The sequence below is a fragment of the Haliotis rubra genome, unplaced genomic scaffold, assembly GCF_003918875.1.
Source record: "Haliotis rubra isolate DU_JTF1 unplaced genomic scaffold, ASM391887v1 Scf428, whole genome shotgun sequence".
NCBI lineage: Eukaryota > Metazoa > Mollusca > Gastropoda > Lepetellida > Haliotidae > Haliotis > Haliotis rubra.
In genome coordinates, this window is record NW_025767111.1 from 467,335 (window position 1) to 491,681 (window position 24,347).

The 24,347-nt window shown below is 42.4% G+C and overlaps 1 protein-coding gene across 2 annotated transcripts in view; it reads left to right on the forward strand.

The window, feature by feature from the left end:
- The window catches only part of LOC124288885 (poly(A)-specific ribonuclease PARN-like), a 37,811-nt gene extending 31,585 nt beyond the window's left edge, over positions 1-6,226 (forward strand). For both annotated transcript variants that reach the window (XM_046725465.1, XM_046725466.1), the window contains 6 exons: positions 712-767; positions 937-1,026; positions 1,300-1,374; positions 3,306-3,474; positions 4,455-4,543; positions 5,557-6,226. In XM_046725465.1, coding sequence (XP_046581421.1) covers positions 712-767; positions 937-1,026; positions 1,300-1,374; positions 3,306-3,474; positions 4,455-4,543; positions 5,557-5,612 — 535 coding nt within the window. In that variant the 3' untranslated portion in view covers positions 5,613-6,226. The remainder of the gene's footprint in view (positions 1-711; positions 768-936; positions 1,027-1,299; positions 1,375-3,305; positions 3,475-4,454; positions 4,544-5,556) is intronic.
- The last annotated feature ends 18,121 nt before the right edge of the window (positions 6,227-24,347 follow it).

Genomic DNA, 24,347 nt, shown 5'->3' on the forward strand with positions numbered 1-24,347 from the left:
CTTACATACGGAGAGAGTGACAAATATGGCCGATCATGTGACCAAGGGAGGAAAGGGACGCTACTCTGGGTGAGTGATTTTACGTCCGCTTTCTTAAATGGAACTTCAAGGGATTTCAAGTGTTCCACTATCATTCGCAAGAGGAAGGAGACAAGCATAATCAGCATGAGTCAGGATAAGTATAAAATATCAATTTTTGTCAGAAAATTACATTTTTCACATGGACATTCAAATACCTCATACAAAGTTATGAATTTTTTCTCTGTGACACCCACTAGTCAGTGTGCAAAACAGTTTTAAAATTTTGCAAACCAGACGGGCTAGATATGTCTGAAAGTTACTAGCCCACAAAATTATTCACTGGCCCGAAATTTGAATGTAGACACAAGTTTCATCATTAAGCTGCTAATAAGATGAACATTTTTATCAGGCCATAATCTTGCATGATTTATTATAACAAGTGTATTATAACTTAACAAGTTGGAGAGAGTGATATACATGTATTTACAAAATGATAATTCACTAGCCAGTCGGGCCAGTAACTGTGGAGATTTACTGGCCCGACTGGATTTTTACTAGCCACGGGCTAGCAGGCCAGTGGCTATTTCGAACACTGCCTCTAGTTGCTTACAGAACATCGGACACTGAGACCATCATTAAACATTCTTTGCTTTCTTATAAATTGTATGTGGATGTGATCTTTTGTTACAGGCTGTTCATGATGAGGGTCCATGACATCCCCTATCTCAACCTGACTGGACCAGATGGTGAGTACGGCCCTGAACCCAAGTATAACCTACCATCCCACTAACTCAAGCCAACATGACTGGATATATCATTTAAGACAGTATGATCCTAGCACAGTCTCAACACTATAGAGTTAATGTGGTTGTGACAGTATGTGCCGTGAAGTAAGTTATCCCCACTTTCTTGCAGTGATCCCGGCGGCGAGAGAACATGTGTTTCATGTCACCTTCCCTAAGGAGTGGAAGTCACATGACATCGTCGGCCTGTTTGCTCCATATGGTGAGTATTCCAGACCCTTCACTGTGACGGTAACTATCATGTGATACCCTCACTTTCATACTGAAGGTGCAATGTAGAGTCGTGTTTGAAGCCTTTCCTCATGTTTCTTTGACAACACACTGTTCATCACTGAATTGTGTGGTACAGATTAAAGATATGTCCTGGCATCTGATATAGATAAAACTATATTCACTTACTTGTTAAAGTTTCATCACAGAGTGTGTATATCATACATGTGCTTTATCATCATAACATGATCTGTGTACACTGTAGGTGGTGTGTCCCTGTCATGGATCAATGAAACTTCAGCCTTTGCTGCCCTGTTCAGGAAAGACAATGCTCCTGCAGGTTGGTCAACCGTGTACTTAGACAATAACTTACCAGCTCCTGCAGGTTGGTCAACTGTGTACTTAGACAATAACTTACCAGCTCCTGCAGGTTGGTCAACCGTGTACTTAGACAATAACTTACCAGCTCCTGCAGGTCGGTCAACCGTGTACTTAGACAATAACTTACCAGCTCCTGCAGGTCGGTCAACCGTCTACTTAGACAATAACTTACCAGCTCCTGCAGGTTGGTTAACTGTGTACTTAGACAATAACTTACCAGCTCCTGCAGGTTGGTCAACCGTGTACTTAGACAATAACTTACCAGCTCCTGCAGGTTGGTCAACTGTGTACTTAGACCATAACTTACCAGCTCCTGCAGGTTGGTCAACTGTGTACTTAGACAATAACTTACCAGCTCCTGCAGGTCGGTCAACTGTGTACTTAGACAATAACTTACCAGCTCCTGCAGGTAGGTCAACCGTGTCCTTAGACAATAACTTACCAGCTCCTGCAGGTAGGTCAACTGTGAACTTAGACAATAACTTAGCAGCTCCTGCAGGTCGGTCAACTGTGTACTTAGACAATAACTTACCAGCTCCTGCAGGTTGGTCAACTGTGTACTTAGACAATAACTTACCAGCTCCTGCAGGTTGGTCAACTGTGAACTTAGACAATAACTTAGCAGCTCCTGCAGGTTGGTCAACTGTGTACTTAGACAATAACTTACCAGCTCCTGCAGGTTGGTCAACCGTGTACTTAGACAATAACTTACCAGCTCCTGCAGGTTGGTCAACTGTGTACTTAGACAATAACTTACCAGCTCCTGCAGGTTGGTCAACTGTGTACTTAGACAATAACTTACCAGCTCCTGCAGGTAGGTCAACCGTGTCCTTAGACAATAACTTACCAGCTCCTGCAGGTAGGTCAACTGTGAACTTAGACAATAACTTACCAGCTCCTGCAGGTCGGTCAACTGTGTACTTAGACAATAACTTACCAGCTCCTGCAGGTTGGTCAACCGTGTACTTAGACAATAACTTACCAGCTCCTGCAGGTTGGTCAACTGTGTACTTAGACAATAACTTACCAGCTCCTGCAGGTTGGTCAACCGTGTACTTAGACAATAACTTACCAGCTCCTGCAGGTTGGTCAACTGTGTACTTAGACCATAACTTACCAGCTCTTGCATGTTGGTCAACTGTGTACTTAGACAATAGCTTACCAGCTCCTGCAGGTTGGTCAACCGTGTACTTAGACAATAACTTACCAGCTCCTGCAGGTCGGTCAACATTTACTCAGACAATTACCTTACCAGCTCCTGCAGGTTGGTCAACCGTGTACTTAGACAATAACTTACCAACTCCTGCATGTTGGTCAACCGTGTACTTAGACAATAACTTACCAGCTCCTGCAGGTCGGTCAACCGTCTACTTAGACAGTACTCCTGCAGGTTGGTCAACCGTGTACTAAGACAATAACTTACCAGCTCCTGCAGGTCAGTCAACTGTGTACTTAGACAATAACTTACCAGCTCTTGCAGGTTGGTCAACCGTGTACTTAGACAATAACTTACCAGCTCCTACAGGTCAGTCAACTGTCTACTTAGACAGTACTCCTGCAGGTTGGTCAACTGTGTACTTAGACAATAACCTTACCAGCTCCTGCAGGTCAGAAAACTGTGTACTTAGACAATAACTTACCAGCTCCTGTAGGTCGGTCAACCGTGTACTTAGACAATAACTTACCAGCTCCTGTAGGTCGGTCAACCGTGTACTTAGACAATAACTTACCAGTTCCTGCAGGTTGGTCAACACTTACTCAGACAGTAGCTTAACAGTTCTTGTGGTCAACTGTCCACTCCACTCCACTCCACTCCACTCCACACTACCATTATCCCTCTCTATATTGATGTCTACTGCTATGATGAATCTCATCTCTTTAACCCATCAGCTGTCCAAGGCCTGGTGAAGGGAGAAGATGACTCTGTGAAGGTGATGACATATGAAGACTTCAAGAAACAAGCAGCACAATCACCATTTTCTCTGCTGCCACGGAAACGCAAACATACTTCTGATGATGCAGAAAATTCAAAGAAACCCAGGATATCTCCAGCTGCAGAGTAAGAATATCACTGTTGCTTCATTTAAATGGTAGATATCTATATTCCATCATCAACAGGGGGTCCACTGAGGGGAATTCTCGTGAACCTCAGCTAGGTTATCTGATACCTTACAGCTGAACATTTGACAACCCCTGCATAGAATGAAGGATGCATGAGCTCTTGAACCAACAGGATGTTGGCTTTCTAAGATGAATTGGTATCCTTTCTTTATCACAATGATTCACAGATTTCATTTTCAGGGAAAGTAAGCCCATGTGAGTTATGTTCCTTTGAGGATACACCCTTTCGTGTGCAGATCCAGGGGTTTTCTGTATTCCAAAGTGTGCAGCCTTTATTATTTACACTTATAACTGTCCATTTAAGTTTGTTTATGAGATTCTGAAATCTGTATGTTTTGGTCACTCGAACCAAAACTTTAGTACACGGGACACTGATGAACTGGTCGGAAATTTGATCTGACACAACCTTTGATTGAAAGATTTGATCTGACACAACCTTTGATTGAAAGATTTGATTGTCTTTGGGGTTCTAGGTGACCTAGGTGTTTCTTTGGGAAGCTGAACTATATTTTGGAGGAAGTCTGTCAAATGGTGGTCAGATGTTTTAGGGAGATATTTTCTACCTCAATAATCAAGGCCCATTGGTCTAACTCTGTGGCTCCTCATCTTTGAGTATAGAGTTGCATCCCTTACGATCTGTTGGCCTGTTGGTTCAAATCTCACATTTACCATGAATCATGGAAATCTTCAAAGCAGTGTGTAACATCTGAAACTGACATACCATTTGCTTCAAATATAATGTTCACAGAGATTTTTAGGTTTTCCCTTGTGCAGAAAGTGATGTGCAGAATATATTCTATTGGTGTATTAGATTTTTATGAAAGTTGCAAATTTTCGAGTTTGAAAGCCTCAAGTTTGAAAGGGAACCAATGATAGGGACTTGTACAATGTTTGACTGTTAATGATGACTGTTTCCAGGTCAACGACAGGTCCGGAGGGGGGCGAAGTGAAGAAGGTGGATGCTGGGAAGGAGAAGATGGAGACCAACTCTGGATGCGAGTCACCAGGTAACCTAGAGTTTACTGAAACCGCAGTTAGTATTATAACAGCAATATCATGACTATGGCCACCAGAAAAGGCTTCAGGTGTTGGAAATCACGTCCTTGGGTATGAGTGAGTCCTTGTAACCACAAGGCTTCACCACCTGCACTTCCACTGATGATGGAGATGAAACTCATTGCTTTTCTTCAGTCTGACAAATAAACACTTGTATTGTAGGTGATACGAACAATACCAATATGGAGTTGTACTGTCAATTTTGAGATTAATGTGAGAGTAAAATTAAATGTGAAAAATGAAAGTGGTCTTTGCTAGCATTGCTAAACATCACAATTATGTTTCAAGGCATCACGTTGGATAGCAGAAATACCAACTTAAGTATAAAAGCAAACAACACCCTGTTCACCATGATTTATTGAGCAGCAGTTTTAACCAGTAGATACCAGTAACAATAAGTCATTCAAACTCTAGCAATTGCATCCTGTACATCCAGTGAGTTGTCATTGCTATGGTTAAGAGTTCTACTCATTTGATTTATGTCAAACTTGGGGTGCAACTTGCTGTTTGATTGGATTAATATAAGGTTGGATTAACGTAGGCTTAAACACATTCGTAAATCTCACAGATGCCAGTCCATAACTACATTTATCATATACCTATGAATAATATGGACCATTTGCACATGTAATACTGGCTGCCGGCATATGTCCATATTGACCACCCAGGCCAAAAATGCATATCCTCCATATCAGCCATATTAGCCCTTGGGCCGAATATCCATATCAGTTGTATTGCCCGGCTACTAAACTGGTACGGAATGAATGCATGCAAACGCTCGAAACTTCAATAGACAAAGCCTAGTTCATTTTAGAGTTACTTCCCTTGATGTGGTATATGATAAAAGAACTTATGATATGGCAGTTTCCTTTTCACCAGTTGTTTGTTTTAGCATAAAAGAACCCATAAGCCAGGTTGAATGTTGCTGCAGGTGATGGAGCAGTGTGTGTTGTTGCTGTTGCAGATTCCTGCAGTGACAAGAAAGCCAAGAAGATGTTTGAGGAGCCTGAGGTCTGGTAGACACACATCCATGTCACTTGAAGGCCTCATGCAACAGGCAGCCTATTCACACAGACACTTCAGGAATGAGTTCTGGGGTCATTCCATTGTGCCATCAGTTTTGGCTCCTCTATACAAGGAGGATAATCTACAAGGCTCTACTGTAAAGTGCTTGTTCAAATTAAGGAATGACAGGTTTTGGAATACAAGAATGAACATTTGTTATTATATATGGACATTTTCTGTCAATGTAAATTGAAAGGTTACACAGGAATTATGAGAAGCAAAGACAAGGTTGTTATATGTGATCTTCACATAGATTATCGCACGGAGCATGGCCACCGAGACACCAACAAACCCACATAGTGTAGTTACCAGGTTCCTGCAACTCTGTAAAGCTGATGGGAGTAATGGCAGGCATTTTACCTCAGTTTTATTCCTGTACAAAAGTTAGACATGTGTTTGTTTTTAAGGAAGCTCAGCTTTCATGCATATATAATATGTACAATCTTTCTGCAGAAGTTTTTGAAAATACTGACTCTGTCATGTGAATAGCATTGACTCCATGAATCATGTTTGTACCCACATCTGTTGTTGATCAGACCATCTCTAAGTAAATCAATACATTCACCATACTGTGCCTCCTTTTGTGAATAACTAGTAACTGAAGACAATGATCCACTGAAGTACTGTTGAAAGCCCACCCGCCTGGCAGCTGACTAGGAGGAGAGTCTGTACACCAACATATATAAACTATCATATGACTCCATTTAACCAATAAGTTGACCGACTGTTCAGAGTATATGGACAGGTGATTTTACTTTGTTAGTTTATAAATGTCCAAGTTGCACTTTTTGTGATATCCCCAAAGAACTTTGAATTGTTATGCCAGCTCATGCAATTATTAAACTTAAAGACATTACACTCCAAGCAGGCTGAATATTTCCCGGTTCATAAATACACCTGTCATCATCCCAACACACCATCAGGTGCTCATGAAACAACTTCAGTATAGCAGTGTAACGAATATTACTGAGGCTAAGTTTACTTAGACTGCGTAAGTGAATGTTCTGCAGTGACACACCTTATAGAAAACCAAGGCAACATGCTGTGAGTATGCTGTAAACAGGAGACATTGTATCTTTCATCCAAATGCAATAAGTCTTTGGAGGCGTTATCTACACCAGGGCAGCACTCATGACTTGCCATGGGTTGAGAATCCACGTTTGAGGTTAGGTCAACAAGACAACCATAGTCTATTAGAGCATCTGTGGAATCGCTACCAAACTTCCACATTAACGGCACGGACTATTCCTGGTTCAAGACCAGGTAATGGTAGAACCGTATGTATCCGGTTGAGGGAGCCCAATATCTGGCCCTGATATCTTGCGATACCCCATCGGTACTTTCCCGTCACCGTCGGTCACTCATAGGTTGGTTGTAGACAGCGTCTTTCACAGGGGAGTTTAACCTGGACAGCTCCGATGGTCGTACAATGCTCTACAAGCTTCGGGGAGAACGTTTTAGCAACCCCTGCGTTACTCAACGTCGTCCATGTAAGTGTGATGGTATGGTGGTGGCATCACAACTCGCCGGAGACCACAATTATTCATAGTAAATGGCAATTTGAAAGGCGAATGCTACCAGAGAGACATGGTTCGGGGTCAAAATCTACCCTTGGTGCAACGTAATGTTACGTTGCAACTTTACACTACGCGCCCACATTTTGCACCTGTTGTTACAGACGTTTGGAGCCACTGTGCAGCTATATCCGGCCTGTTTCTCCAAACTTCCTTTAGTACATGCCTGGGAGGTGATGGAGAGAGACGCCTACAACGGAACCCGAACCAGCTGGTATCGCGAGCTCGGTTCAGTCAGTAGTTTTTTCAGTCTTCTTGTATCCTTAACGCGCCACAGCTTCCCCGCCTTTATCAACGCTAATAGTGGACACGCATGGTATATACACTGTTATTTTCCTTGCGTTAAAGACAGTTTAACATTTTCACTTTTCAAAAAGTTGTCAAGTTCTATTGTTATTCACAGTGTTTGATTGCTGTATATATGATCTGACTATAAACAGGTCTGTGTGTACTTAATACATCACAGCTGGTACGTAATATTTGTAAACCTTCCTGTTGAACTACGCGTTTCCTATTCCTAGAAACCTTTGTCCTATTTTTACTTTAACCTTCTGTAAGTGTAAAATAAAATTATGGTTGGAGTGTCGTAAATTATATCTGAAACAATCAGGTACACAGACTTGAAGGTCTTTGTTTAAGAAGAAGAATTGGGTCAGCCTTCTAGGTCGTGATGAATACGTACGTTAGACTATGTATTTTCAATTCAACGATAAGGTGAGCTTCTGTACCTCAGCAGTTTCATTCGCATTTTGACTTTTTAAAATTCAGATTAACCGAAATCAATCTGCGAATATTTGGAATCTAGTTGGTCAAACTAGAACGTTAGATGGCAATTCATCATTTCTAGGTACTACTACAAGTTGGTCGTATGCAAGGTAATAATGAAAATGAAAAGAAATGAATGCGAATTGCTGTTGTGCTACCTTTATCCATGACGCCAGTCCGTTCGTATTACATGAGAATTGTTGAAATATGTCCAGATTAACCCCGGAATACAACTTAACAGATCTAGCATTCTTGATAACAAGGAGTGATGGATCAGCCTAGGGGTGCTCTATGCAGAGACCAATCCTTGGTTCTCTGTAGGGGTACAATTTCTGAATCAAAGGACATCCATGAGATCAGAACGTTTCAACCAGTGTTGGCGTCTTGTGGTTCTGTAGGTATGACCGTGTGTATTCAGAAAGTCATGTTCACGTACTTCGTGCCAGAAACCAATGTTCGAATCCCGGTTTGTGTTTTTGGTCTGACTGCACCATTCCAGGAATCATACATTTACACAAGGATAGATTTGTGAAACCTGCATACCCACCCCGCCTAAAGCCAATCCACCCACATGAAGTGGGTATGCAATGATAGCCATGATTCCTTAGGAAGATAAATGAATATAATGTACAAAAAGAGAAATATTCCTATTTCATCGGGAAGCAATGTTTTTCAACTTTATTATGATTAAACGGGGGTGGTGCTTCTTCTTGCCTATGCGACAGTTCAACACGCTGAAATGACATTTTTCCATTATATTCAGTAATAGGTAAATACAGTTCGCACTACCCCCATTTATAGTGTAACAAAGTACACCTTTGCCCTGAACTATTATAGTCAATGTAAGAGGATGCTTGCTTGCTTGCGTACGTTTCATAACGAGGGGGCAGTCGAGAATGGCGTAATGACGCCAATGCAGTGTGACGTAATACAAAAAAGTGTATTTTATCGCCTGATAATGTACTGTCGGCGCCTTTAATATTTTAGGAATTAGTTCGTGGCAAAGTCAACAATAAATTCATTTAGATCAGGACACTATTATAACTATTCATTTAACAAAAAGACAGGAAATGTTTTCATATTCTTCAAAATTCTCCAAAAAAGGCCGAGTCCATTATAGAATTCCGACTATATCACAATCAAATGGTGACGAAACCGGGTGTTCGCAAAACATTAAGCAGTTAGTGACTACAAGGTCATGACGACCTTGCACCGACTAGGTCACAGTGACCTAGAACTGTTGTTTGTGTCAGTGTCAATGGTTCATTGATTTCAAATATTTCACCATCTCAATTACTATTACTCTGTTGATGAATTTTTAATCTGCTCGGGATAATTAACCACCATCTCAGGATGAAATGTTAAGAGTTTGTTATGTAACAGCAGCTTTCTGACATCACACGTCGACTTGCTAAAACTTGAACTTATTAGTCTTTAGCAGATCCTGTAAGGTGTTTTCTGGCCACTGACATGTTCATGCCTATTGCCTAACAAACTATGTTAGGTACATGTTCACTTGGCGATGCATCAATACATTCTCCAGAATGTATGACTAATATGTATAATATTTTCTTTTCAAAGCAAGCCCACATTTTAAAAAATACATATTCCTCAACCTGGAAACATTAATCTATTATTCTTTTGAAAAAGATTATGCCGACAAATTCAGTGTGGGGAAATGAGATTATCATTTGCGTAAAGCATGTTCATTGTTAGTAGTTGGCTGCATACAATACAGCCTGTGCAGGCTATACACTCGATGGAGCGTCCATACTTTGTTGGTTGTGAATGATTAGATTATTTGTATGTGGAATGAAAGCAGTATTGATTTCTACTGACACAAGTGACAGGTTTGGCGGCATATTTCAATACACATTACCGCACACCATTACAACATTCAGGATCTAGGTCAGGGCTGTTGCATTCAGTACTGCTGTTACTGTGTTGTTTTCCGGGAAATAGTGTTTGAACGAGAGACGGTATTTACACCCGACACCTCTCGCGGTCGGACTGTAGCAAAAAACGAACCACTCGTGTGGTTGTGTCTAATCATATCAGTATAAGTTGAAGGGTTCGAATGATATATTTAAGACTTATGTGTGTAATAGGCGAGTGAGCGAGTTTAGTTTTACGCCGCACTCAGCAATATCCCAGCTATATATGTGTGTATATGGAACTGGAAGCCATAAAGATACGAAGTTTTGTGTTTCTTTTACATCTTGACACAAAAACTAACTGTATAGTGAATCAGAAACAAATAGATGGAGGGAAGCGTTAACGTTTACTATTATGCCATAATTCAGCCTAAGTAAACTTAGGCTCAGTAGTATTCCTTACACTGCGATACTGAGTATAGCAGCGTAACGAAAAATACTGAGCCTAAGTTTACTCAGGCTGGACATAATTAATCTCTAACGGGTTTCTAAGTTTTAAAAACCTAATCTTGGGACCTTTTTAACTTGTAATAGATGTGTACTGATAAATGTACAATTCAATATCCTGCATTTTGCTGTAATCAAAAGTAATTCTCAAAACAAAGCAGAGTAGCATGACTACCTGCTCATCTGAACAAAGTACCCATTATCATTTTGGCGGATGGTCACAATCGGACGACGTAAAGCCTGATGACACTGGTCAATATTAATGATATCGGCCACTGGCTAATGACCTTCAATCGGGACGCAAGGCCGTCTTGACCTTGCAAGCCTTAGCTTTCTTTGTCGTAACTCTGTCGAATAACTACCTCATGCCGTATCGATCAACGGATACATATTCACACATTATTGATTTCGTACATGTCATGAATAAGATGCCATTGGTGCAGCCATGGGCGTTAACCGCCATAAATGTAGGTACAGGAACACCTGACTATTGTAGAGGTGGTTTATGTTCCAGGAGATGGCGAGATTAACATGTTACGTGATGAGGCAGGGGCTTGAGCAGGTGGTGAATGTAGATGGTGGAATACTTTGTATTACAAGTGTCCCGTAACACGATAGTATAACACACTTACAGTACAACCAGAAATTATTGATAATTTAAAGATTGTAAATTTTATATTTTTTTCACTCATTACTCACGTATTAAATGTGAATATTAGCAGAACATAACTCCAGATTCAAAGACAGGTGAACCAGTTAGTATTTTGTCAAGTCACCATGGTCAGCAATGCAGGTTTTAATGCGGCGGGGCATACTACTGATCAAAGAAGGTAGAAAGTCATGGTCCATGCTGTCCCAATATCGGACCACCTCTTCTTTCATTTCAGCAATATTTGTCAGATTTTTCTTATTGACACTTTCCTTCATAAGTCCCCAAACATTTTCTATTGGATTTAGGTCAGGGATATAGCTTGGCCAATCTAATAATGTCATATTTTGGGTCCGAAACCAGGCCTGTGAATGCTTTGAACGATGTTTTGGGTCGTTGTCCTGCTGGAAAATCCAAACATTTCCATAGAACACGTGAGCAGATGAAAGTAAATGTCCCTCGAGAATATCTGTGTACCGCTCACTGTTCATATTCCCTTCAAATACACAGAGGGGCGTTGCCCCCTAACACAGATATGCCACCCCACACGTTAACTTTCGGACTGTACTTTGGGCGCTGATACAAAGGTTTTTCAGTTTGTTTGGTCCAGAATTTCAGTGTATTGGGAAACAGCCACACAGAACTTTCATCTGAGAAAATCACATTGTCCCAGTTAAAATTTCTATGCTGTAAGCACCAGTTCAACCTTCGCTCCTTTTGTTCACGTTTCATGATCGGTGATGGAATTCCTCGACTTTTCTGCCAACCCATTGCATGCAGCTCAGTTCTAATTGTCTCCTTACAGACAGCCACCGTTCCTCTATCAATCATATCCATCCTTCAGTTTTCTAAACTCATTCGTTTGTTTTTAGAAACAAGAATACCAAGCCGCCTCCTGTCACCGACAGTCAATTTTTTGGGCCTACCTGCGCCTCCCTGGTGCTCAATGCCATATCCATTTGCAATATTTTTCAAAACACGATAAACAGTGGACAAAGGGATGCCTGTTCTACTTGAAATCACTTTAGCTGATCTGATGTCCTTGTTATAATACTCTAAAATCAACTTCCTCTTCTCTAAATCATCCATACTGAGGATCACTTAAAATGTCGTCTGCTAGTAAGTAAACAAAGGGGGATAAATCTTCGCAAACTAATGAAAAGGGATTAACGGAGTTGTCTCTCTTGAATGAAACCAAGCACTTGATAGCTGGTCAAGGCTGTTTATACTAGAAATCCAATTAAACATATTCCTAAAATTCTCAATTTCTGGTCATACTATATGTAGTTAAAATTATGACATACTGACATCTTATCTTATTGTTATTGATAAAACACAAAAGTATGATTTTGTGATGTAATTAAAATAATTATGCTGACACACAGGAATTACATCTTTTATCCGACCATACAGTATTCTTTGTCAAGTAAAATCAACTATGACTACATTCTTAACTATGACTACATTCTCCGGGAAAGTTTCTTATTCCAACTAGGTAATGACCTCATTTCATTCATACATCCCCAACTGAAAATGTTTCCTCGTGTTTAAGCTTAAACTGCACCCTTTCAGTTCACACGAACGTAAGCATGGGGGTCATCATTTTCCACAATTCTTATAAAATATACACCATAAATGAAATTGTTCTAGTAAAATACACACATGATATTTTTTTTAAAAAAAACGTTCCCCCGTCAGTTAACTTCTGTCAGGTGAGCCAAGATGAATGAATATTTCAGGAGAATAGAAAGGTATTTTATTGTCTTCTGTCTTCTCTGCTCAATGTGTTTCAAAGCAGTTGATTCACGCCATTCCAATTCAGACGATGAAACATCCGGGTATCTCCAACGTCATTATCATCTTCATCAACTCATGCTTGTCTTAAGAGGGGACTAACGGGATCGGGTGAGTTGGCTCGTTGACCTGGTTGATGTATGGCATTGTATCCTAATTGCGTAGATTGGTGCCCATGATGTCAATCACTGGAACGCTTGGTCCAAACTCGATTATTTACAGCCATATAAGTGTCTGCGGGCCTTAAACAAAGACAACTACATGTATCTCACCAGAACACAGAACATACTTGGACAAAATACCGGATAGATGAAGGGTACTCATAATATCAGCATGTCTCTCTCTCTCCGTTCTCTGTCACATGTCGTCATATGAGCGAAATATTCTCAAGCACGACGTTTAACCCAATTTCACCTCACCTCACCTCTCTGTCACATGGATCCAAAATATCATCCATTCAACGGTGGATCTTAACTTAAGATTTGGGTGAAGTGTATATCTAACACTAACAAAAGCAACACGGTCTTGTTTAAAGATAACTGCCTAAACACACAAAATTTATAAATATGTGTATCGTTTCGAGGCAAGTCAAATGTTTACCTATAACATGTGCCATATGGTACAGGTCAAAATAGGAAAGTGCAGTTTATCGTAGCGTCACTGTACATACAACTGTCAGCGGATCTCTAGTCATCCTACATCACGTGTAGTGTAGCGGATGTGACAAACGGTAACAGAATCCCGCCTTCATCAATGATATTCACAGTGACAGCATTTCCTGTCACATCGGACGTTTCCGTAATGTGTGCACAAGTGTCTATTTTTCTAGGTCGGGGCGGGTCGACTAGGAATAATTGTTTCTATTTTTAAATCACCAAGGGTGTATTTAAGTCTTACGACCTTTGATTCCGTGTTATAAACATAAAATAAAGTTAATATAATCTTTTTCATTCATTTCTTCGCAATCCCATGTCTTTCCGCACACCGTGCCCAAGGTTCAGATTAAACATATCGTGTTGTTTCTGGGAAACTGATTGAAGGGTTTTCAACCTTTGATTTGAATGCAGTATCAAATCGTTGCCTCAAAGTTTCAGATTCATCCAAACAGTGGTATAGGAAGGGTAATCGAAATTTAACGTCCAGCAAAGCGACGGACGGACCATGGGCACCGCGCAATTATATAACATAACTTGAAACTGAATACATTAGCTGTCAGATTCAATAAATTGTTTCAAAATCTTTAATGAATAATATTTATTCTCATGTATTTAATAAAGACTTATTTGTTTCTGCAGTTGTATCAGAAATAAACTCATAGTCTACATACAAAGTCTCATGTATATACAACATACTTTTCATCAGCCTGTGCAATTTTACATGCACTCTTTACATTGTAAATCTGAACTCCCAACTTGAAATCGTGGAGATATAACTGTTGTTTGTCCCGTCTATATATAAGTCCAGAGTGGTGGTGTATGGCCACTTACACCTTGGCCAAACCTATCTGGCATTCCAAGTCGATGAGTCACACTGTATCAATTTTACCTATTGCCTGTCTAGAACTCATTACTTGTCGTAATCTAAAGCTATCAAATCACAATGGTACGAAAGTGCACCGACCCTACCACAACTGAACCACAATATAAAGAGTTTGTACAGTTCCAAGACACAGGGTGCGCCACCTGTCCTCAGTCACCTAGGTCTCCGTCGTTAGCACATATAACTCCTGTTTTGACTGACCAGTGGGTGTTATTTGCAGTCATATCAGACTTTATTCATGTCATCCAAAATCCTCTATTTTATATGTATATGAATGACTCTTAATGACGTTAAATTCACGTTGGACTTAGTTGTGCGACCTTGACCTGTAGGACTTTAGGATGGCCTTCTTTATGAATAGATACGAGGCTATACATGTATAATGAAGTAGTATACACAATAGCGGTTCTGTGACAGGTCCTTACCAAAGGATAGGGTAAGTCCCCATCACAGACCTGCTATTGTGTATACTACTACTGAGTTGTATGCAAAATATGAGTAAAATCGGTGCAATAGTTTCTGAACTATTGACTTTTAAGTGTGTGTGTGTGTGTGTGTTTGTTCGGTTCGCTGTCTTTGATGTCGCCCAGGTCGATGTTGTACGTTTTCATAGACCATATCGGATCGGTGGCGCGTTTTCGGCTGTCTCCCTCGTATTCGCCCGGCTGGTATAAGTACCTAACGCTGACACGGTCCGGTAATGTTTTTGCCGTTTTATCGCGACGTGCCGACTAATTCCTTGATATGCCATGTCATCGCGTTCGTTCTCGGCTCTCCAGAGCTCCACGTAAAAGTAAAACACGTCGATGCTCAGCACCTCGTTCCCGCTGATTTTGATGGTGGTTTTCTTGACGATGGCACGACCCAGGTTGTTCACGATCGTGCGTTTGTCGTTCGCGGACTCCAACGTGATCTGAAAAGCCAGTCGAGTCGTGCCGGGAACAATGACGTCGTTCGCACCCAGGTTGGGGAATCGCACCAGCAGCGTTTGGTTTTGATCGATCGTGCTCGGATTGTTTGTGATCGTCACCGACTGACGCACGGCTTTGACACCCATGGGTTCTCTCGATCTTCGGAAAGGATCTAGCTTTCGTCCGTATTGCGACATTGTTTTATATTGAAACTATATATTTTATAAGTTTAATATAAAAATGGGGGACGATATTCCCATGGACGATTTCGACGTACACCAGCTGAACGACGACGATGATGCAGCAGCAGCCATGGACACCTCGTTCATGGGCGTCACCGTGGGCAAAGAGCTTTTAAAGCAGGCCGTGGACGAGTATTACGATGCTTTAAAGCTCAATAAAAATTACGTCGAACCATTGGGTCGCGACTTTCCGAGGTTCAAAATCGCCATGAAGGGATGCTGTGATTGAAAGCTCATTCGGAGGTCGATCTCATGAACAAACACACGAGAAAACCACTCGCCCTGTCGACGCTAGCCGGTCGCCGTGGCGGTAGTCAACTGATACGCAAGGAGCTAAACCTGCTAAAGATTACGGCGGCGCACGACCCAAACAACTTCCGCCGAAGGTCGTCCGAGATCTGCAAAACGTACGGACGAACTCGGTGATGCCGACGCTGATCCGAGAGAAATGCCCCAGCGTTCCAAGGAATATTGACCACGTACTCGAACGAACCCTTGCCCGGTTTCGAATTCGGGGTCTAGACGAAGCCTTTAAAAACGTGAACAACATGGGTAAACTGAACGAAATCGACGAGCACATCACTCGCGAGAAAAGAAAACTCATGATCGTGGACGACGACAAAGCCCTCCGATCACAAATCAGCCGCGTCCACGAAACCATCGACCGAGTCTTGAACGAGGACACCACTTTGGCCGACAGGATCCGAATTCTGTTCCGGGAACAAGGAATCACCATCGCCAGCGTTCTGACGGCTTTGGGCTTCATCATATCGATCCTGGTCGTATCGCTGACGGGCGGTGGTGGTACACCACCAAAACCAACAAGCCCATCATCAGGCGATAACGTCAGAGACTGGATGAAAAAACATTATAAATCTCTCGGCGAGGCCCTGGCTAAACTGTCCGGCAAAGCCGCAGAAGTGCTGCCTGGCATCTTGGGCAGCATCGTTTCCTGGTTGTAAGGCTTCTTCTTGAAGACGGTCACGTGGCTCGGTCAAAACCTGTGGGCTTTCGTCGTCGCCGGGTCTGGTGTACGTCGCAGCTAAGGAATTTTTAACCAAATGAGACACAGTCCGACCACGATCCCGCCGACCAACAGCGCCGTTTTGCGATCGACGTGCCGCTGATTGTTTGCCTGCACGTGCGGGGGCAGCTGCTGCTGCTGTCATCGTGGTTCTACTTCTTCCGGTGAAGGTGCCACGATGCCTGTTTCTTACTGCGACACGACTCAACTCGCGTTATTGACGTCCGGGTTCAAGCCCAACTTTTGATAGATTTCGATGCTTTCGTTGTTGTAGCCCACTGTTCACCCTCAGTTGCATGTCGCTCGGAGCCATGTACAGTCCCACGTAGCCATCATAGCGTTTGATGGCACTTGGTAGATCAACCGGTCAAGCAATGGCATCCTCGACGTTAGCCACGAACTGTTTCTGCACGTTGTAAGCCGTCCCTTCATGACCCACGATGCTGGAATGCGTTTGCGTCGAATCGAATCGTTCAATCTGATGACACCGGCACTAGTAAACTCTTTCGAAGTGTCCAGCATGAACATTTTCCAATCGTACACGGGTCCCTGCTCAAACCTCCAAACGCGGTTATCCTTGCTGTCGTTGAAAGCCATGTAATCATCGTTCCACTCGTTCGTCGTGACATAATGATACGACTTGTAACCCCAATCTTTCACCAGCTGTTTGCTGGCTTCCACGAAAGACAAGTTGTGAATGATGGGAATGCCCAAACCAATCGACCGTCTTCGGATCTAGTTTGAATTTACCGCAGACGCTTTCGTACGCACGTCGATCGTATGGATTGTTTACGACATTCCACGCCTTGTCCTGCAGAATCGGGGCACTGATTTCTTTCAGGATACGTCTCATCTGGTAGTACACGTGAAACGAGAATACAGACCGACTCAGCGCATCATGATGGGTGTCATTCAACGTCATGCCGCACCCGGTGGTCGCGCACAACATGGCGAAATTGAATTAATTTTGCCAGAACTGCATCGGGTTGTTAAACCAAGCGTGTACCGTTTTCACATTCCTGACCGAAAACCCGTAATTTTTAAACACGTCGATGAACTGAACTATGAAATGTAAACCATCCTTTGCATTGACCACAATACTCGGTTGTGTGAGATCAGTAGCACTTATATTATCACTTTTAGAATAAAACACTCTCGGTTTGTACATATTTGAATTGTTATATATAGTATACATATCTACTTTTTCAATATGTACGTGAAACTTCCTGGAATAATGAGCGGCGAGTCCATTCAACTGCTGCACACGATCGATAACATGTAGGGTCAGCTCGAAGTCGTGCTCTGCGACATCACCTACTACCCGTGATGGACCAACATCAATGGCAGAAACAACAGGCTGTTCGTCAATAACGCCTGCAACCAAATAACAGACGGCTACTACAGCGTGTGCTCGCTCAACGAAGAAATCTTCAAACTAGTGGGAGCCGAACTCAAAATGAATGACTCGAACAGCACGGTCATGTTAGCCAACAACGGAAAAAACGACTTGAGACTCAGTCGGCCGTTGGCTAAAACACTCGGGTTTACATCGAACGACAAACCACCGGAAACCACCGTGACTGGCATGAAATTACCCGATCTCGTTCCGTATTGCGAACTGTGCATTCATCTCGTTCAGCCGAGCACGACCGACAATGTTCAAGGCGAATGACCTTCCACACTGCTGAGAGCCATGCCAGTGAAAACAGAAAAGTCCAACGACGGCAGAACCGAATCATTTTCGTCGCAGCAGTACAAGAAATTAATCCGAGGCAACATCACGGAATTGAAAATATCGGTTTTAGACATTAAACACAATCCCGTAAGTATAGGATATCTCAGCGCGACGCTGCACATACGACAATGCTGGAGGTCCAGGAACAGGCATTAGAAAATGCGCCAACATAGCGATCTCCAACTTCGAGGACACGCACGGATTCGACGAACCTGGATTCGACGACAAACTATACGCCTTGCAACTGAAAAACAGCATTTACAAACGCGTCGAACTGCCGCCATCTACTGCCGCTGGTGGTGGTGGTAAGAACAACGACCTAGGTGATTTCATCGATACCGAAGGAGCGGTCAACAACACTCGGTACGACCTGATACGCAACGATGAGGACGAATGGACGAATGGATAACCCCAGCGTTCTGCGGCAGGCTGTTCCACCTGGACGACGTCAAGACCACGGCCGTCTCCAGAAACACACAGTACACTCTCATCTTCAACGACGATAACAAATGGGTATAAGTGCCATCCCAAATCGACTGGAATCTCAACATCACACTCAACTCTCCCCACGTTTTCACCGACAACAAAGATCACTACCTGACGAAAGTCATGAACAACGGAACGCTGCTCGTGGCTTACATCCCAACGCAAAGACGCAGCGTGATCGTCAGCACGTTGAGGCAAAGAGTAGCTCACATGCTGTCGAGCAAACCCGGGACGCAAAACGTGGGATTGCTGATGGTGTCGGAATTCGACAGTCTGGTAAACGTCCTGGAAAATCTGCCGGAGAAATCCAAGCTACCTCGGCAAACCGCCGTTGGTGCGTAACGTCGTCGAAAACGTGAAAGGGATCAAACTCCGCTGGGCGTTTGGCCCAGCGGAGTTTGATCCCTTTCACGTATTGAACAACAATACCAAGTTTGCTCCGTTTACGTGCGGGTGAACGTTAATGCCTTCACCAGTCTGCAGGGAGTCACCGTGACCGTGGAAGACACGATATCGCTCACCAAAATTTCCTACTCAACAGCATACATCTCATGGGTTTGAAGTGCACGTCCAAGGAATTATCCGATAACCAATTGAAAACCATTTCTTAATGCATTATATATAAACGAGATAAACCATCATCATCCCAACATCACGCTAGCCAATCTCGGGGACACGGGGATTCGGGGTTGCCTGGCGAGGAAAACGCCTTGTACACCATGCGCTTACAAGACAACGTGTACAAACGACGAGAAGTCATCATCGAATCTCAGTTAAACTGGATTATTAACCTGGTCCTGACCTACCCCTATCTCATCACAGATGAGGATCGTAATGTCCTCGAACTAAAAAACAAAGGGGTTCTACTGGACAGTTTTATTACAATCGAGGAAAATGGATTTTACGCAACACCATTACCAGATCAAACAGCTAACATTCTAGTCACCCGTCCTGAATACGGAAAACAATGGATGTTTTTTAAAAACTTTCTCAAAGCCCCAGACTCGGGGACCCTTATTATCGTAGTTTTTCTTAGAGATGCTTCCGCACAAAAGGTGCAACTTCTGGATGTGTTATACATACCCTGGTATAAACGCCATGAAAATCAACGCTGTCGTATTTACGTACAACCAGGAACAGTCCCCACCACAAACTTCGATATAGTCAAGGTTATTCAGGATGGATACACCATTACATTCGAGGCCATTTTTTCATCTGAACATTTTCATTTTATTAGCTTAAGGTATGGTCACCGAAGATTGACGTAGGACCAATTAAATATCATTTCATAAGAGAGTATATACAGAATGGGACTGTACCCGGTCGTGGATGAAGTAGCAAAGACAATGGAAACCGTAGACGGGTTTCGTTTGCGACAGATATGCGAGATCAAACAACAACTAGAACGTGAACGCGATACACGGTCGGCATTAAAGAAAAAATATCACAGGGCCGTCAATTCCATGGACGGTGTTGGCAGCGCTCTGATTTCAGTCAGCATGGGATTAGGTGTGGCAGGTCTTGGGTTATTATCCACCATCGTGGCCGCACCCATGGTGCTAGGCATCGAAATAACAGCCGGAGTGACAGCGTTGATGGGATTGACACTTAGGTTCGTATCTCGCAGACTGCAGCGTAAAGCATTAAAACAGGACGAAATTAGAATTCTAGCCAAAGCGAACTTAAACACGATAGACGATCATATTTCCACCGCGCTCACCGACGAGAAAAAAAAATCATAGAACAAGGGAAGCAACAGGACCGACAAGCCTTCATTACGAAAATCAAACAAATCATAGGAGATTCACAATAAACTGTAGGGACTTACCAAAGGCTTATTAATTTTTAAATTAAGCCTTTGGTAAGGACCTGTCACGGAACCGCTATTGTGTATACTACTAATGAAAATCGAGAAATATATGACATAAATTGTTCTCGTGAAAAGCCCCCAATTATAATCACTGAAAATGAGGTTTTAAGAGTTAGTAGTAGAAGAAGTAGTAGTGGTAGTGAGTGAGTGAGTGAGTGAGTGAGTGAGTTAGATTTACGCCGCACTCAGCAATATTCCAGCTATATGGTGGCGGTCTGTAAACAGTAGAGACTGGACCAGACAAACCAGTGATCAACAGCATGAGCATCGATCTGCGCAATTGGGAACCGATGACATGTGTCAACCAAGTCAGTGAGCCTGACCACCCGATCCCGTTAGTCGCCTCTTACACAAGCATGGGTTACTGAAGATTAATATTCTAACCCGGACCAACAAGGGTAAGTAGTGGTGGTAGTAGTAGTAGTAGTAGTAGTAGTAGTAATAGTAGTAGTAGTAGTAGTAATAGTAGTAGTAGTAGTAGTAGTAGTAGTAATAGTAGTAGTAGTAGTAGTAGTAATAGTAGTAGTAGTAGTAGTAGTAGTAGTAGTAGTAGTAGTAGTAGTAGTAGTAGTAGTAGTAGTAGTAGTAGTAGTAGTAGTAGTAGTAGGGTATATAGCTCTATTTCCACAACACATGGTCATGCTCAAAGCGCTTCCTGAGCATAATAAATCTATATACAGGGATGGGGATGCTTGCAGAAATGTTACTGATATCTTCGGACAAGGTGGGTCTTGAGGTGTGCTTTGAAAGACGTAAGGTTTGGCGATGACTTCAAGTCAATAGGAAGGGAATTCCATAGAGATGCAGCAGCAAACGGGAAAGATCGTGCACCAAATGATTTCAAATTGTAACTTAGAACAGTTAGCGGGAAAATGTTGGGAGAGTTACGTTGGTTGTCAGTGAAGTTACATGACATAACATGAACGCAGATGAGATGCTGACAGGTATTTATTGACACTGAGGACACACTTATAGTGCCTATTCTCTTATACAGTGAACACATGTATACGTGGAATCTGTCTATCAGCACCTGTCCACCTACCTACCTACCTATCTTCATTCATTCATTCATTCATTCGATATGCAGGCATCAAAGTGACCAGGTATTCTCTGTTGATGAAAATCGGCCCAATTGGCTTCCGCATTGTCATCAAGAACCCCAAATGCCATCCGTGCAGTTTGGTGCCTCGATGATGTTCCCATCACACCTTGGCAACGTTTTCAACACGCTGGGTTCCATGGTTTCTGACTCCAGATTATCACTCGAGGCAATCAAAGCATTGGAAACATCTAAGTCAGTTATCAGTGCGTGCGTGCGTGCGTGCGTGCGTGCGTGCGTGTATGTTATGTGCCTGTCCGTCTCCCTCCGGATCTGATAATAGTGATTATTATGTCTGGGTTAGGTCGGTTCGACCTACTATAAATAACGCACCGAATACTTTGTAAAGTCCCTTTGCGACATATTTCAAAGACGAACGAGCAATTGAAAAGGAGCAGATATAAATATTAGAAAGGATTTCGCAGGTATAGTGTCATGTACTGAAGAAACACATACCCGCAGATCGGTCTGGCTCATAAAGGAACAAAACATCTCCAGTTGGAGTTGATTTCAATGTTAATCGATTGTGTGATCAGATTAAGCGTAACCCATAAACATGCATTCAGGGTGATCCAATATAAAGGAGAGGTTATAGTGCATGAAATATTCACGCGGGAAGACGAGAGCCGCGACAATACCTACAGCAACGTTTACACTTCATCAGCATGCTTGTCTTGTCATCTCGTCACCCCTGGTGCTTCAAGAGTCTGCAAAGTGCCTGAAAGGCTCCATTGTTTAACTTTATATATTCTTTTAAAGAGGCAATAGGAGGTGCCGAGAGCAGGCATGGTGTATGAACTGTAAAATCATCAAGCTGTTATGATGCATAGCTTTATAAAAGTGTAGAACATATATAATTATCGTTGTCATACTTTTGTCAAACACGCAACTCGAATTAGGGAACATCAAACACAAAAAGACTATATCTTCAGTCAAACAAAAATCACCTAGAATGCAAATGTATTATGAATACTCAATGCCATTTAGAAAGTGGTCAAATGTAACATGTTATATTTGGGACTGCACTTTCTTAATAATCCCATCCGGGATTCGAACCCACGCCCTCAGAGTCAAGCACCTAATCGCCAGCACACAAAGTCAGCCGTTTAACCCGCTCAGCCAGCGCAACTTTCTCTAAGAGAGTGGTTTTTACTAAGAAAGTGTAATCCCATATATAACGTATGTTAAAATGTTTTAGATTATATTTCAGTCACCTTTTCTCATGATGGTGAACCTGTATATTTTCGACCTAGGTTTTAATCTAATCATATCTAATCATATATTTATTAGACTTGAAACAGGGTGGTTTGATGCTGTTTCCTCCGAACGTCAACACAAGAGCGAGTGGAGGAACATTTCCTACCAGATAGTATCGTACATATCAACACTAACAACGTATCAGGGAATAGTGTTCTTCCATTTGACACCATTGATTGGCCTACACTGTAGCTGGTGCCTTCAAAATAGTTCAGACAAAACATAACCACTAATGTGTTCCATTTTGACGGATATTGGTGAATACTGTCAGTGTGATAGGAGTTCTTATTTTAGATTTTACAATTCTATTTTGTCTGGTTTACACCCACTCTACCATCTTGTTTGATCCCGGCTGAAATATATGCTAATTACCAACAGGTGTTCGTACAATCATCACGACATCAAGCTCGGAGAACATTCAGTTGTATCTATAGGCTCTAAACCTCCTCAAGCGGGTATGTATACGTGTTTTATATCAGTTTACATGTAGCATACCACACATTCCTTGCTCAGATGTTTCAGGCACAGTTGGAACTCGACACTATGTCAGGGTGACATCGGATATATCGTAGTCCACGTCATGTGTATACTTTCAAGCATGCAACTTCCTCGTACGAGTATAGATACAACCTACTGGCAGACACCGTGCTGAGGAGCAGTGGAATGTGTGCACACACTATGTACTATTTACGGTAACAGTAATGTTTACGGTAAGCGGACATGGTTGATATATAGAGGTCATATTATGTATCAAGTATTGAGATGTTTCATTTATGTTGTTATTTGGATTGATTGAGTGATTGAGTGAGTGAGTGAGTGAGTGAGTGAGTGAGTGAGTGAGTGAGTGAGTGAGTGAGTGAGTGAGTGAGTGAGTGAGTGAGTGAGTGAGTGAGTGAGTGAGTGAGTGAGTGAGTGAGTGAGTGAGTGAGTGAGTGAGTGAGTGAGTGAGTGAGTGAGTGAGTGAGTGAGTAGGTATGGTTTTACGCCGCTTTTTAGCAATATTCCAGCAATATCACGGCGGGGGACACCAGAAATGGGCTTCACACATTGTGCCCATGTGGGGATTCGAACCCGGGTCTTCGGCGTGACGAGCGAACGCTTTACCCACTAGGCTACCCCGCCGCCCCATTTTGATTGAGAGATTTCGTTACTTCCCCAGACTTAATCCAGTTAACTATGGTTATATAGAACTCCAAGGAACCACTGATTTTAGTTCGATACAACCGTCGTTCGTTATGCGCATTTAGACGAAGATGTAAACCATGTGGCCTGGACATAAAATAGTTCGTTATATCCGTCAATTCGTTTTACGCGTGTTCGTTACAAACGTAGTTAATATTATTTATACTGATGTGAGGCGTTCT